The 17649-nt window shown below is 38.2% G+C and overlaps 1 protein-coding gene across 1 annotated transcript in view; it reads right to left on the minus strand.

Annotated features, from left to right (window-relative positions):
- Window positions 1-2335: 2335 nt before the first annotated feature.
- The window catches only part of LOC310720848 (serine/threonine-protein phosphatase PP1-gamma catalytic subunit A), a 44631-nt gene continuing 29317 nt past the window's right edge, over window positions 2336-17649 (minus strand). The window contains exons 6-7 of the mRNA XM_083531972.1: window positions 5007-5141; window positions 2336-2899 (exon numbers count right to left, since the gene is read on the minus strand). Coding sequence (XP_083388098.1) covers window positions 2810-2899; window positions 5007-5141 — 225 coding nt within the window. The 3' untranslated portion in view covers window positions 2336-2809. The remainder of the gene's footprint in view (window positions 2900-5006; window positions 5142-17649) is intronic.

Raw genomic sequence — 17649 nt, forward strand, 5'->3', positions numbered from 1 at the left:
TTTTAGCAAATGGCTGCAATATAACAAAAAGTGAAAAATTTAAGGGGGTCTGAATACTTTCCGTACCCACTGTATATATATATATATATATATATATATATATATATATATATATATATATATATATATATACATACACACACACACACACACAGCATTTGGAAAATGTTTGACCCCTTCACTTTTTAAATTTTTATATTACCATCATTCTTATTAACACACGTACTTATGAAAGTGATTTCTTTTTTTTTTTACATATAAAAAACAAACAAAGAAATAAATAAAATAAAATCTCTTTGAACGACTGTAGTAAATCAGGCTGCAACATTTAAAAAAAAGTGGTGGGGTTCTGAATACTTTTCCAAATGCACTCTGTGTGTGTGTGTGTGTGTTTGTATGTGAATACACCCCTCACATTTCAGCAACCATATTAGTATTTCTCCTCAAGAGACAATACTATAGAAATTAAACCGTTAAACCAGACCATACGCCACACACTGCTTTTCATGAATGTCGTCCCTGAAGCAAGCCTCTTTTGAAGCGCTTCACACAAGACAACCTGTCCAAAAGCATGACTTACTGGAACATGTCTTGTGGTCTGAATAGACTAGGATAAACTTGTTTGGCTCAGATGGTGTTCAGCAGGTGTGGCGACGCTCTAGTGAGGAACACCAAGAAAACTGTGCCTTGCCTACGCACTGTCTAAGCATGGTGGTGGTAGCATCATGGTACTGGGGAGCTGCAGGTTATTGAGGGAAACGTATTCCAACATGTACTCTGACATTCTGAAGCAGAATACAATACCCTTTTTTTTTTTTTTTTAAACTGGTCTGAACGACTTATCAACATGAAAATGACTCCAAACACACTGCCTTGCTTAAAGTGAAGATGATGGAGTGGCCATGTACGTCTCCAGACCTGAATCCTACTGAGCACCTGTGGGAATGTGGAAAAGCGCCATGTGTCTAACATCCAGCAGCTTTGTGATGTCATTATAGAGTGGAAGAGGATCCCAGCAACAACCTGTGCAGCTCCAGTGAATTCCATGCCCAGGAGGATTAAGGCAGTGTTAGATATTAGACAACACAAAATATTGACACTGTGAAAACAGATTTGACATGTCCACTCACTTTAGCTGGCAGCTATTGTGACAATAATAACTGTGTGTTGAGTTTTTTTCAGAAGACAGGAAATCTGTACTTCTATACAAGCTTCACATTGACTACTCTAAAATATGTCCAAGTTGAATTTCTATAGTATTGTCTCTTGGGAAGATACACTTAAATGGTTACTGGAATGTGAGGGGTGTATTCACTTTTGTGAGATACTGAGATACCACAATACACACACATTATATGTATATAATATATTTTATATATATTAGTGGCGGGCAGTGCATTTGGTACCTGGGTCTTCAGTGGGGACTTACCAATTTAATCCACCTCTTAATACCACCACTATCACGTCAATTATAGAAAACATCAATACTATAAAAAAAAAAGCAATATAACAACGCATGGCATTACAGAGAGAGAGGCATTTCACATATGGAGGGTGAATACCATTTTACTAAAGTAAGAAACCCAGTTAAGACAACTTCAAACCTCTACACTACAACCGCAACTGTGCCACTTACATAATCTGGAGCAGTTCAGAATATTTGTCTAATAACATGACAAAAACATTAAAATATAAATAAAGTACAACCTACTCATCAGAGATGCAGACTCATAATTTGCACCGCTCCTCAGAGGCTGTAATCCAGTGGTACCGCTGGGATTCACTGGTCTGGAAGTGGCGAACAAACCATTTCCCGGGTTGATACAAGCTAGCTAGCTTCGGGGTGGCCGACCTCCTTACAATGGCCCATTCATAATATTTTTAATGGTAAAAAAGGCCAGCAGGACAGACTTTGAAGGCCCTGGGCAGATTGGATTGACATGGCAGCACATAGAGGCTGAAATCTGATTGGACAAAAAAATCTAACTTCGACATACACATACCAGGAGCAGTGAAGCCAAGCGAAACGCTACAAAATGAAAATAATAAACTGTTGGGAATAAATTAATACAATTTCATGGAACAAATATTAGAATTTAAGTTGTAAATGTAGGTCAGTGCTTCTGATAGTGTTTAGGACAGCAGAGAAGGCTTTGCTGGCCCTGACCACCCGCCACTGATATGTGTGTGTGTGTGTGTGTGTGTGTGTGTGTGTGTGTGTGTGTGTGTGTGTGTGTGTGTATATATATATATATACACAAAATCACAGAATAATTATGACAATTCTTAATAACAACTAAATAGAACAGCAAATCTGGACCGTTCACACAAAGGCTAAGGTGAAATCTTTATTTAAATGCCATTTGCTCTATTTCATAAAGGGAATATATTTAGCTTTTTTTGTTCACAGTGGCTTAGATGTGTACACTGATAGCCAAACATAAAAATATGGAGAAAAAATGGTGGAGTGTTTCCATATATAGAAAAAGTTCCCTGCAATTACTTGTGCCAAAATAGTATGAATGCTTTGCCTCTATGGATATTAAAAAAAAAAAACAACAGAATATAAAAAAAAAAAAGGAAAAAAAAATGTACCTTGATGATTTTAAAGCACTCACAGTTTGGGTGTCTGGAAACTGGGGTCAGGGGAATGGACATGGAGGGGGCGGGGGTTGGGGGGTGAACCTAAACTGTCAATAGTTCCAAGCAATTTCACACAACCATTATACCAAGGAAAAACATAATAAAAAAAAATTAAAGAAATATAATAGCACAGGTCCAAAAAATGGCTAGAGCACTAAGGCAGGCCTTATTTCTTTGCCTGCTTGGTGACCATATTCCTTGGTGGAGTCACTGGCCGGCTCGAGCTTGGCTTCTTCTTCTCTGCTGGTTTTAAAATCTGTGAGAAAATCATAATAGAATATGACGATGGTTTATATTACACGTTTGTTCAATTACATTTTGCATTATGTTTTAAGTAATCCAATTGTAACACCAGGCTGATTTACTCTTAGTCTACACACTATTTGCATTTTGCACAAAATTATTTGGTAACCATGTATTTATTTATATACACCCAAAGGACATATTAGGTTTGTATTTATATTAATATTCCAATTTGGAGGGCACAAAATGCAAGGTGTAAATACCCCAAGATCTTTTGAAAAGATACAGAAAACATTACCCTTTGGCATATATAACTGATTATTGCAATTATAACCAATTAAAAAAAAAATTCTTTCCCCTTTACAGATACACACTTTAAAAATAATAAAAACAAGCCAAAACATGCAGTCATTGGATGTCCACTGGTTACTTGCTACAAGACATTCAACTGGTTACTTAGTCTTTCGACACTATTTATTTATATATTTTTTAAATCATTAAAAGAATGTGCAACTGCATTCCTTGTAAGTGCAAACATACTTGGCAACAAAGCTCTTTCTAATTCTGATTATATAGGACCTGCTTTTGTACTGTGCTAGATTTTATATATATATATATATATATATATATATATATATATATATATATATATATATATATATATATATACACACACACACACACACACTCTGCTCCCCAAAGTACAAATACTTTATTCCTGATCACCTGATCGTCTTTGCTCTGTTTGTGTTCTATATGGTGGTTGTTCAGCCTGGATACATTCATTAGGTAAAAAATTTTACATTCGTTTTGTATTAACATAGTAATTAGGGCTGTAAAAATGCGTTAACATTTTAACGGCACTAATTTTATTAACGCGTGATTAATGCAGCGCATATTTCTGTTTAACCTTTTTTTTTTATAAAAAATATAAATATATAAATATAAAAGAGGCTATAAAAGAGGCGAAATAAAAACGCAACACATTTATTCACAACGTCCTTTCTTTACTCAGATATAAAAAATAAATAAATAAATTCCTCTGAAAAATAAGTTTTATTCACTAAACATTTGTTTTACTGATGCACCTCAAATGAAGACGTCTCAAAATCAAGCACCAAAATCTGAAATGATGCACATATCTGGCAGTTAACCCTCTGGGGTTGACAAATGCGCCTGTGAGTTTTAGTGGCAATGAAAACAAACTTATATTACTCTGTCTTTTTTGATCGTACAGATAAGAGCAATACATCATTTGAATCTGTAAAGGGTCTACTTTAATTAATGTATACGCTCATAAAAACAACAAAATGCTGTGCTTTTGTAAAATAAAGAAAACCGACAGGGGGTTCTCTCTGCCGTCTCTGTCTCAGTTATCTCTCTTCACAGACAAATAAAACTGAATCTCAGTGAAAACTTGCCTCACAGACATAATACATATATGAATATATAAATAAAAAGCTTGAAATTGTCTCCTTTTAAATAAACCAATTCACATCGAAAACAAATATTCTATGAATATGTAATCTGTATGAAAGTTAGATGTTCTTTTTTATCGCCGTATTAACCGTCTGTGTAGAAACATAGCAAATGTTCCGTTTGGTTTCCTGATGATTTAAGAAATTCAAAACACCATAATTACTTTAAAATATGGTGTTTAAAATTTACCTAAATCATCAGGACACCAAACGGAACATTTGCTCCGTTTCCACACAGACGGGTAATAAGGGTTAATTTAAGGGTTAGGGCTAGAACAGACGTGTAATTAATTGTGATTTAACTTATGACAATTATGCGATTGAATATTTTAATCAATCGACAGCCCTAATATTAATATGACATGAGGTCCAGTTACCAGAGTGACACTAAAACAGGAAGTAGTAATGGCTTTAAGTAACTTTTTACAAAAGTACATTTCAGAGCCCAAACTTCTTTACTTTAACTTGAGCAAAAAAGTATATTCAGTACTTCAACTTTTACAGTGTTTTAAAACCTGAGTAGCATTACTTCTACTTAAGTGAAGAATGTGTGTACTTTTACCACTTCTGCCTCTCGCGTCCTACAGTACATCTTTGTAATACAAACAAAAAATAAGCCCATTTTCTCAGGATCCACTATACCTGAAAAGAACACATTAAGGTCTCATCCACGCTCATCATGGCCCCAGCATTGTCAAACTCGCCACAATAGTTTGGTGCAGAAAAAAGTGTCACCAACTGCCTCTTAGCAAAGAATTCATAGCCGTCCTCCACCACCTACAGGAGAAATTGACAAGAGATGCAAATCATTCACTTCACTCAAAACTATTGTTAAAAAAAGAGGGGATGCCTAATATGGCTTTGTCAACTTTTTGAGACATGTTTCAGCAATCCAATGTTTAACTATTTTTCTTTAAAATGGTTCATTTCTTCAGATTATACATTTGAATATATTTTTCTCAGTTCTACAGTGCATAAAATTTAGGTTTATGAGAACTGAAGTCTCAAATAATTTAATTCTGTTTTAATTACATTTTATACCATATTCCAACTTTTTGGAATTGGGGTTGTAATACAATTGTTTCCAGAGGCAAAGGAAAACTTTTCTAGACAAAGTCTTTGTATAATCAAACCCTTTTGAACTAATTGCTATATTTTGCCAAATTTTGGTCAATTGTCTCAGTATGGAACAATATGCCAAAACTGCAATGTCTTTTCGCATTTGTTGCTGCAATTGACACCTAAGTCCAGAAGATCACAATAATGAGTTAAGATATACCTTTAGTTGCTATGTAACTATGAGCAACTACAACAATACATATAGATTATGGAGAGAAAATGGTTCACCTGGCCACAGTTATTAAAGCACTGATTAATCGGTATGGGTTTAAATAAAAACTGACCTTGCAAATTAATAAAAAAATGTAAAAAAAGAGACTCTCACACACATTCACACAATTTCAATCAACCGTTTATGCACTTACTAGAAAATACAGTAAAGCATTAGAATAGTATATATTAATACTAGATATAACAAAAGCATTAATTAGTTTTTCTGCATCATGTAATTTCATGCTTCTGGAATCTGTTTTCAAGAAACATGTAGGTAAAGTATCTAATGTAAAAGTTGATTTTAATGCAAGTGAAATTCATTTGCTCAGAAGTTAACCTTGTAATTGCTGATCTGTTATATTGTTATCTACAGTGCTATTTACTGTAATGTCTGACTGCAAATTAATTGTCAACAGTCTGCTACACTGACTCAGGACTACGATTCTCTTCTGATCACCATCACTGCACCCTGCAACATTGTATATCTGCTACAAATGGACATTCAGTGCAACCCAGATGAGGATGCGTTTATCAATGTTGATAAATGTACGTTTAAACATGGTAATGTGGTGGGGTACAAAAACTATTATATACTATACATATACCACAAGGCATATTTGAAAGGAGATTTTGGTATTGATCTGAAATAACTTGAAGTATGACTATACAGTATTTTCTATATATAATCGAAATGTTAGTATTAAATCATGAGTGTGTACACCATTCTATTACATTCTGATTTATTCCTGCTGAATCTAGAATCGATACAACCACTGTCTCAGTGAGTCTTCCTGACTAAAAGAAATTAATATTAAACAGAAATACAAACAATTAAACATTGTCTAAATAAGTAGCAAGGTTTTAAATCAGAAATGGAGGGAAGGAAAAATTACTATAACTTTTACTGTTACTATTATTTGCATTTCATTATGTTTATTGAATGATAAACTAAGAAAAAGCACTGGAAGTGATCATGTGATTCAGAACAAAAGAAACAGATACATTTTATGCCCCGTGTATAGATCATAGTCATAATATAATAATAAAGAAAATTAATAATAATAATAAAAAAAACATAGATGAATAATAGAAAGCAAATTTGGTCGATATGAGCAACTTGTCTGAGTAATGATAATGCAAAATTTTTTATAAAGAGGATTGATATTTAATCCAAATATGCTTGGGTGCCAGTGTTATAATACAAGACAGGACCTGAGGTAACTAAAGTTTTTGATTCCATTTTAAAGGAAGGCAAAGCTCTCAAAAAAACAAACTGACTAAGGGAAGGAGTTTAACAAAAGTTTTTAAAATTTTATGAAAAAAAACAAGATTTTTCACATTGCTACTGGTACAAGCCTAAAAGCGGCAGTGTGTGAAAGGTTCAACAGAACTCCAGAGACCAAGATGTGGAGATATTTTACATCTTTTAAAATGAGAAAATACACAGACATCATATATGATTTGGTTCAAGCGTTCAACAGAAATGATCCTAGCAGTATCAAAATGAAACACATCGAGGTAAACAAAGAGAATTACTTTAACATGTTTAAAACTCTAAAACTCTTTATGGACTAATTTCACCAAAACCAAAAAAAACAAAATTACGTAGTTAGAATTTTCCGAAAAAAGGGTCGCAAAAATTTACTATTTTAGAAAGAATACAGAGAGATCCCCCGGTATGTAAATGACAAGACTATGATGGTGAAAATGTTGAGAGGAACGTTTTATGAGCCCAAGTTAAAAAGATTATTATAAGGAAGGAGAAGGCGTTTAAAAAAAAGAAAATCTTGTCAGAAAAGACCAGAAACAGGAAAAAAGTCTGCCTGGTAAAATGGGTGTGGTGGCCCTATAAAAAAAAAAAAAGATCGTCATAAAAGTAACTGAAAACCTATAATAGTTTATCCATGGAAGAGTGTGGATTCTTTGTGACCCTTCCAAGCAACGCATCAACGGACATTTACCCAAATAATAAGATACTACTAAATTCGCCAAACCGATCAATTTGAAAGAAGATAGGGAAGTCTCACTTTCCTAGGTTTAGTGTATCCAGATTTGGCCCTTATTATCACAGCCTGAAACACAATGTCAAGTTGTTTTGAAAGAAATAAATAAAGTACAAAGTGTTTTTGTAAATATCAATCAAGGATATTATAAAGGAATGGAAGAACTGGTTTGAAATCAATCACACATTGAAAATTTTTGACCAAGTAGGTGATAGCCTATAACTTTAAAATAAATTTGTTTAATTGGATTTTGGCTCATCAAAAAATTCATATAACACCCAGACAGATGGAAAACTGCTTGGTGGTGATGAAGAGGTGCTGGATGATTGGGCAACTACTGCAGAAGTGATAAGCGAGACAGCTAGGAAGGTACTTGGTGTGACATCTGGAAATAGAAAGGAAGACAGAAACGTAGTGGTGAAATTGGGATATGCAGGAAAACATAAGTAGCAAGAGGTTGGCAAATGAGGATGCCTGAGGAATGGAAAAGGAGTGTGCGGGTACCGATCATTAAGAATAAGGAAGTTGTGCAGACCTGCAGTAACTACAGGGTAATAAAGTTGATCAGTCACACCATGAAGTTAAGGGAAAGAGTAGTGGAAGCCAGGCTGAGAGAAGAGGTGACCATCTGTGAGCAACAGTATGGTTTCATTCTGAGAAAGAGCACCACAGATACAAATATGCATTATTTGCTTTAAGAATGTTGATGAAGTATAGAGAAGGTCAGAAGGAGTTACATTGTGTGTTTGTGGATTTAGAGATGACAGAGTGCAGAGAGAGGAGTTGTGGTATTGTATGAGGAAGTCAGGTGTCTTAGAGAAGTATGTGAGGGTGGTGCAGGACATGTGAGGACAGTGAGACAGCAGTGAAGTGTGCAGTAGGAACGACAGACTGGTTCAATGTGGCAGTTGGACTGCATCAAGGATCGGCTCTAAACCCTTTCCGATAGACAGATTGACTATGATGTTTGCGGATGATATTGTGTTTTGTGGTGAGAGTAGGGAGCAGGTTGAGAAGAGCCTGGAGAGGTGGAGATATGTGCTGGAGAGAAGAGGAATGAAAGTCAGTAGGAGTAAGACAGTACATGTGTGTGAATGAGGGCAGTGGAGTGGTGCGGTTGCAGGGAGAAGAGGTGGAGAAGGTGGAGGAGTTCAGGTACCTGGGGTCAACAGTGCAAAGAATGAAGAGTGTGTTAAAGAAGTGAAGAAATGTGTGCAGGCAGGGTGGAGTGGGTGGAGAAGAACAGGAGCTTTGAGGATGGTTTTGGACTGTTGGTAATGTCAACAGTCTGCTACACTGACTCAGGACTACAGTTTCCTTTTGATCACCATTATTTTACCCCGCAACATCGTCTATCTGTAATAAATGGACATTCGGTGCAACCTAGATGAGGATGGGTTCCCTCTCGAGTCTGGTTTCTCTCAAGGTTTCTTCCTTATGGTATTGGTAGGAGTATGCTGATAATGGAGCCCCCAGGAAGCAGATAAAGAGGAAGGCCAAGGAGGAGGTTCATAGATGTGGTGAGGAAAGACATGGTAGTTGGTTTGATAGAGGAAGATGTAGAAGACAGAGTAGCATGGAGATGGATGATTAGCTGTGGTGACCCCTTAATGGGAGCAACTGAAAGAAGAAGGGCAGGAAAATCCAAGATAGATCAGGAGAAGTATAAAAGGTTCAATAGGACAAGTAAAGAAATGTAGCCTATGGTGTTAAGAAACAGATCCACGCTATGAGCCCCAGCTATTTACAGCTGTGCTATGCCATCTAGCTATACATGTAGTGGCCAAAAAGAGAATAAAGGAGGGAGAGAGATAAGCTATTAGCGAAGAGCAGAAGCAAGGAGAAAATGTAAAGTAACAAATAAAGAAGAACTTTGAGAAGAAGACAAAATTGAAGAAGAAATAGGAGGAGTATGATGAACCTGCTCAACTCAGATAAGACGGAAGTACTTTTACTAGGACCACATGCAGCAAGAAGCAAACTTTCTGATTACGTAGCATCTCTGGATGGTGTTTCTGTCTCAGTGTGTACAGCAGTCAAAGACCTTGGTGTTATTATTGACCCGAGTTTTTCCTTTGAGGCTCACGTGAATAATATCACCAGGATCGCCTTCTTTCACCTTAGAAATATTGCTAAAATTTGAAATATGATGTCGTTACAAGATGCAGAAAAACTAGTTCATGCTTTTGTTACTTCTAGATTAGACTACTATAATGCTTCACTGTCTGGGTGTTCGAGTAAGTGCATAAATAAGCTTCAGCTAGTTAAAAATGCAGCAGCAAGAGTCCTCACTAGAACTAAGAAATATGACCACATTACCCCTGTTTTAATCAGTCTACACTGGCTCCCAATCAAATCTCGCATTGATTATAATATACTACTACTGACGTATAAAGCACTTAACGGTCTCGCACCGCAGTATCTGAGTGAACTTCTTCACCAGTATTATCCTTCACGCCTACTTAGATCAAAAGGTGCAGGCTATTTGTTGGTTCCTCAAATAATGAAGACTACAGCAGGGTGCAGATCTTTCTCTTATAAAGCCCCACAGTTATGGAACAGCCTTCCAATCAGTGTTCGGGACTCAGACACAGTCTCAGTGTTCAAGTCGAGGTTAAAAACATATTTATTTAGTCAAGCCTTTGATCAGTAGATTTTTTCTTAGGTAAAGGTGCAGATCTGGAGGGGAACATGGATATAGAGTGTTTGGTGAACTGGGATATTTGTATGCTGTCGCACCCTAACATTCGGACGTTCACTCAGGTTTGTTGTCTTCTCAGGAAAAACACAGACTTTACAATTTACAGAGCCTCAAGAAATCATGCTGGATGGAAACACTAACGAAGTGCCTCTATTATATTCTCCAGATGCTCCAATGAACCTTTCAGGAAGAGACACTTTGTGTAAACTGCGAGTAAAAAATACATTGTGCCCCACCAGGCTGTGGGTCACCCTTCCAGACTCAATGTCAAAACAATGGATGTGAAATACAGAAAACCAGACAGAGTGTATTGGCTGAAATATGCCCACACTCATAAATCAGAGTTATGGCGCATATTCAGTGAATGGAAACCATGGTTGATGTACATGTGTCCTGAGTATTGAGAAACAGAAGGACCTCTACATTGCACCATTAAGTATGAACTAGAAGGGTCAGATGAGGAGTATGCCCTTCTCTGGAAAAAACAGATGGAAGGCCACAAATATGACATGAATACTACAGAGATACTGATTGTTGCACAAGGAGTGGCGGCTTTTGCTCAGTTGCCAGATAGACTTCACAACTGGTACCAACTGGTACCAGGTGGAATGTCATGTCTCCCTGATGGTCGTGGAAAGTTTTGCTCAGTTGCCAGATAGACTTCATAACTGGTACCAGGTGGAATGTCATGTCTCCCTGACGGTCGTGAAAAGTTTTGAATGGAAAGATCTAGGGCCAAAGATAAGAGACACATTAGAAATTTAGGGAATAAAAACGAACACATAACCCCTACATGCAAACGTTTTCTGAGAACATCACAAGTAGCTATAGATCAAACTGTAGCTACACATACAGAGAAAGAAACGTGTAAGGGGGTAAAGCAGTTAGCAGTGACTGGAAAAAAAGATAGATGGGATAACAGAGATTGTTAAAAAAAAGTATGAGAAAACCTATGGACTAAAAACTCAACAGACATAGGACTAGTAAAATCAGCAGGACTGGTCAAGATGCCAGTTACAGCTGCAATATTTAAAACAGTAAACATTGTCAGCACAGGCTAAGGAGGGGATAAGGCCAACCATTAAGAGCTTAGTGGAAGCAGGACTAATGATACTGAAAAGCCATTTGCTATACCTTAATTTTCCTGTTAAGCAGCCCAATTCAGAAAATGGAGGTTAGTACATGATTTAAGGCCAATTAACCAATTGGTGATAGCTAATAAGATATATTAAGTACGGTTCTACAGTTACAGTTACAGTTTTGTAAACAAAGTGCGGAGTAAAAAAACACCTCAAACAGTGTACCAAATGTTGTGTACATTTTTGGGTATGACGGGTTTTAGTAGACCATGGGTATGCGATTTTGACATACAGGTGCAAAAATATGATAAGATGATGAGATATGATAAAAGCAGCAGACCAGACTAAACTCAATGCTCCGCTCGTATGAAAGCCAGAAGCGTTAGCGGTGTTTTTTTTTTTTTGGTGAATGAAGTCATTGAGTGCATCACTAAGGCACTGTGTATTAGTCAGAAGTTTGAGGAGTGTGTGCATCAACCCAATCACAAGGCATTGTGGAAAGGGCTAATGGGGCGATCAAGCAAATTGTGCAGAAACATCCTTAACCTGGGTAGAGGTTAAAAGGGACAGAGGGGGGGAGCCCAGAAGTCTCCAGTAGAGAAAAAGTTACAAAAACAGCCTTACGAGTTAGATAGTAACTCTGACCCAGACTTAGTGTCCTCAATAGGCCCAGCGAAGCATACTCATGCTCAGGCACAAAGGTGACGGGAGCAACAGGTGGCTAGAGTGAGACTGGCACAATCATCTGCTAAAAAAGCAACCCCGTTGGATAATTCAGGTGACCAGATGCCACACTGTATATAGTATAATACTGTATGGCTGTTGTGTTTTGTGGTGTAGTTTTTTGACTGCAGGCATGGTAGCTGGACCTTTCCAACGCTGGCCCAAAGGGTGTTCCATGCCTGTCTGTGCATACGTCAAACATCACAACCCAAGTGATGTGCTGGAATTCAACAGTTTTCTATGCCTGCTTTGCTGGAAAAGTTTAAAAGCATGGATGGTGCTCCTTTAATTAGTCGTCATCTTGGAGACCCCGTGGGTTGTAAATTATTGCTCCATCATGCTAACATCCTGGTGCAGAAGGACACCTGGTTCTACTCTGTTTATAGACAAATCTATTGTACAGACACCATGCCCCTAGCTTTGTCTTGTTGCGACAACATATAAGCTCTTTGGCCCTTGCTGAATATTATGGATTACGCCCAAAATATGCGTTTATTGTTTCTAATGACGTATTGCAATCTCTTTCCTACTTAGACATTTTGATTTTTGTTGGAGAAATTATTATATGGACCTCAATGAGCAGTCAAACACGGAAATGGTTCTGCAAACAAATACTCTGATGTGTACTTTTCTAAGTGGCAACCACAGCCTGAGGACAGCTAGACACCAGTGGATATCGAGAGACTTTTAAACAGCACTAAGGGACAGACATCTTTAAGTGTATCAAAAGACATTGGACCTTTGGAGACTGTTGGAACCATTGACTGTTTCACAAGACCCATCCCCTGAGACCAGTGAACAAACATTTCCACAAATACAAGAGGAGTCACTGTTAGGCTTATTGTTACAGGATACAGATGATCAGGGTTTACGTTCTTCACTCCCTGATCCTATTGATCCCACTGTTCCATTTATAGTAATTAATTTGACTTACTTAGACTTTCCCTTTGATCCATGATGAGTGGCCATACTAGAGGCAATAGGCACACTCTAAGGCTGTGTGAATATGCATTGCTTTCTATATTTATAGGATGCACATCTGCAGTTATAATTTCTATGATGTTATATTCTGCTCCAACACCTGCAACAGTAACAACAATAATACCAAAGGCCAGTCCACTTTGGTAATAGACACCCCAAGAAACCAGACTTGAACATTAAGCTTGCCCTGCACCACTCCAAATGCACACTGAGTAGGCCCACGCCAGGGAGAGTATAGGCGATTTTCTGTACCCATAGAGCATGCACCCTTGCATTAGCTGAAATTGATACCATGCGGTTACCTCTAAAAGACACTGCTTAAGTCAGGGTTAGTGGAAAACCCATAGAGAGAAAGTGTTCTGATGTGCCTGGTTTAACATCAAAGCAAGGCTTTTATATACCACCTGTTAAAGGACGTACATGATATAGGCACCTAGTGATGGCCTTTATAGCCACTATGGTTAGAATGACCTTCTCTTTTGCGTGTAATACAAGTGTGTGAGGCACCCTTTGGCCCTCGTAATATAACAATGAATGCATCAGGTGTCCATGCAATTTTGGACTTCTATAGTATTGCCTCCAATGTTCATTTAAAGAACACTAATCATAAGGTGCATGCCCAAGAACTACACGGAGCACACCATGTAGGTAACTTTACATGGCTACATACAGTGTTCGAAGTGTGACCCAACACCCAAGTATAGTGCGTCATGACAGAACAAGCCATCTTCCACATGTACAGCCTGCACAGGGTTTAGAGGTGTGCTCCTTGCCCACGAATGATTTTGACTGTCCTATAATTTGTTTGTTTGGAGCAATGGCTAAAACCCATTGCGCTAATTGGAAGGCTATTCTCAGTCATAGCTGTGACTATCAAGTCACGCACCAGTCTATTTCTCAAGTCAAGTCAAGTCAAGTTTATTTGTATAGCGCTTTTCACAACAGACATTGTCTCAAAGCAGCTTTACAGAAAACAACAGTGAAGGTGAATGGTGTGCGTTTGTCCCTGATGAGCAAGACAGTGGCAAGGAAAAACTCCCTTAGATGATATGAGGAAGAAACCTTGAGAGGAACCAGACTCAAAGGGGAACCCATCCTCATATGGGTGACATCAAAAGTTTGGTCATAAATCTTTCAACAATACAGAACAATTTGTGATCATCATAGATCCAGCATCAGCTTCTCCATGCCAGGGCCTTTAAACACTCGGCATCTACTTCTCCATGATCATCCATAGGTCCATAATCTTCACGAGGTGGGACGTGACTGGAGCTGGCCAAACCTCAGGATGCCTCGGGATGGGGAGAGAAAGAGAAGCAGTGGAGAGGAATTAGCGTAGCTGCTGTTCATGATATTAACAGCACAAGTTGATAATGTGCATGTGATCATATATTCTGGAGCACAAGGTTGTGATGTGATGTGTGTGATGTGTGTTATGTGTAGGCTTTGCTAAAAAGATATGTTTTTAATCTACACTTAAACTGGGAGAGTGTATCTGAACCCCGAACACTGTCAGGAAGACTATTCCAGAGTTTAGGAGCTAAATGTGAAAATGCTCTACCGCCTTTAGTGGACTTTGCTATTCTAGGAACTACTAGAAGCCCAGAGTTTTGAGATCTCAGGGAGCGTGACGGATTGTAGCGTGTTAAAAGACTGGTTAGATACATGGGAGCCAAACCATTTAGTGCTTTATAAGTGAGTAGCAGTAGTTTGTAGTCTATTTGAAACTTAATAGGAAGCCAATGTAGGGACGATAAGATTGGGGTTATATGATCGTATTTTCTTGACCTAGTAAGAACTCTTGCTGCGGCATTCTGAACTAACTGAAGCTTGTTTATTAATGATGCAGGACATCCACCTAGTAATGCATTACAGTAGTCTATTCTAGAGGTCATAAACGCATGGACGAGCTTCTCTGCATCAGATATAGATAACATATTTCTTAGCTTAGAAATATTTCTAAGGTGAAAGAAGGCTGTTTTTGTAACTTGATTGATGTGATTTTTGAAAAGATAAGTTGCTGTCTAAAATAACTCCCAGGTCTTTTACCGTTGAACTAGTAGTTACAGAACAACCGTCTAAATGCAGGCTGAGATGCTGGAGCTTCTGTGTACTATTTTTTGGGCCGATGAGCAAAATCTTCGTTTTATCAGAATTTAATAGCAGAAAGTTATGGGTCATCCAATCTCTTATTCCTTCAACACACTCAGTTATGCGAGCTAATTGAGCTGTATCGCCTGGTTTGGATGAAATATATAGCTGGGTATCATCAGCATAACAATGGAAGCTAATTCCATGCCTTCTATTTCTCCTTAAGTTATCCCATTGCAAAAAAAAGTCAAAGAGTAGAAATCTCCTCTTTGGGTACGTTCCGCATTCCACATTACCCTATTAGGGATGTGTCGGATCAGGATAAAACTGTCCATGACACACTGAACTAACTGTTCTGCTCATAGACACCTACAATGTGAACAGTGGCTAATTGTACAGTTCTTTTGATACGGTAGTGGAGACAGCACTCCACAGGTTCTGCCTGACAGTTGGGCAGGATGCTGTGCTCCTGTTACGTTAGAAAGTAAGATACTTGTAATACAATTGAAAGATATTTTCCAACCTATACGTAGCGATATCACCCAATGGCGAAATACACAGCAGAAGGGACTATGAACATCAATCTGTTACAGAAATAGGAGGACCCTATTGTTTATATAGATTGGTGCAGTGCCCCCTGTGGGTATACCTGAAGAACATTTAGCTCAGGGACCAGCAGGGATAAGTGCCTTAACTGCTCTCCTTCCTTAGGCATAGATTGTGCACAACAATCATTGAATAAATTATATGGTATAATCAGCAATGTTTTATCAATTACACAATAGTTGCCTTAGATCTGGTTAACCCTCTGGAGTCTGAGGGTGTTTTGGGCCCCTTGAGAGATTCTGACATGCTCTTACATTTGGTTCTTTTTAGTTGCTTTTAAATACACACACCGGCCACTTTATCAGGTACACCTGTCCAACTGCTCGTTAACGCAAATTTCTAATCAGCCAATCACATGGCAGCAACTCAATGCATTTAGGCATGTAGACATGATCAAGACGACCTGCTGCAGTTCAAACCGAGCGTCAGAATGGGGTAGAAAGGTGATTTGAGTGACTTTGAACGTGGCATGGTTGTTGGTGCCAGACGGGCTGGTCTGAGTATTTCAGAAACTGCTGATCTACTGGGATTTTCACGCACAACCATCTCTAGGGTTTACAGAAAATGGTCCGAAAAAGAGAAAATATCCAGTGAGCGGCAGTTCTGTGGGCGCAAATGCCTTGTTGATGCCAGAGGTCAGAGGAGAATGGCCAGACTGGTTCGAGCTGATAGAAAGGCAACAGTAACTCAAATAACCACTCGTTACAACCGAGGTATGCAGAAGAGCATCTCTGCTGCAATATTCGGATGGTAGGGTCAGAAATTGGCGTCAACAACATGAAAGCATGGATCCATCCTGCCTTGTATCAACGGTTCAGGCTGGTGGTGGTGGTGTAATGTTGTGGGGGATATTTTCTTGGCACACTTTGGGCCCATTAGTACTAATTGAGCATTGTGTCAACGTGGCGTTGACACAATGCTCAATTAGTACTAATGGGCCCAAAGTGTGCCAAGAAAATACCTGAGCTCAGCCTACCTGAGTATTGTTGCTGACCATGTCCATCCCTTTATGACCACAGTGTACCCATCTTTTGATGGCTACTACTTCCAGCAGGATAACGCGCCATGTCATTAAGTGCGAATCATCTCAGACTGGTTTCTTGAACATGACAATAAGTTCACTGTACTCAAATGGCCTCCACAGTCACCAGATCTCAATCCAATAGGGGAGCTTTGGGATGTGGTAGAATGGGAGATTCGCATCATGGATGTGCAGCCGACAAATCTGCAGCAACTGCGTGACGCTATCATGTCAATATGGGTCAAAATCTCTGAGGAATGTTTCAAGTTCCTTGTTGAATCTATGCCACAAAGGATTAAGGCAGTTCTGAAGGCAAAAGGGGGTCCAACCCGGTACTAGTAAGGTGTACCTAATAAAGTGGCCGGTAATTGTATATTATTGTATTATTGTATATTATAAGACTTATTACACTGTGTTCAGCACAAACTGGGCTACCATTATGTGTAAACAACTATGTGTTTGTATTTTTTGATAAATTAAGGTTTATGCATGGTTTTTGAAAAAGTAAAAAAAAAAAAAAAAAAAAAATAACACTGAAATAAGGCCACAAAACCTATAGTAAACATGTTTTCCCAAGACTTTTTGAGACCAGATCTTCTAATGTAGGTTTTTTTTTTTTAATCATGTGAAAATCATCCTGCCTGCTCATTCACATTAAACAATACATTGATTTAAAAAAAAAAAAAAAACACTTTCTACTTTGAAAGGCCATATGCGAAGAAGCGTCGACATGCTGTGACTGACAGCT

This window comes from Silurus aristotelis (assembly GCF_946808225.1).
Source record: "Silurus aristotelis genome assembly, chromosome: 26".
Classification (NCBI taxonomy): domain Eukaryota; kingdom Metazoa; phylum Chordata; class Actinopteri; order Siluriformes; family Siluridae; genus Silurus; species Silurus aristotelis.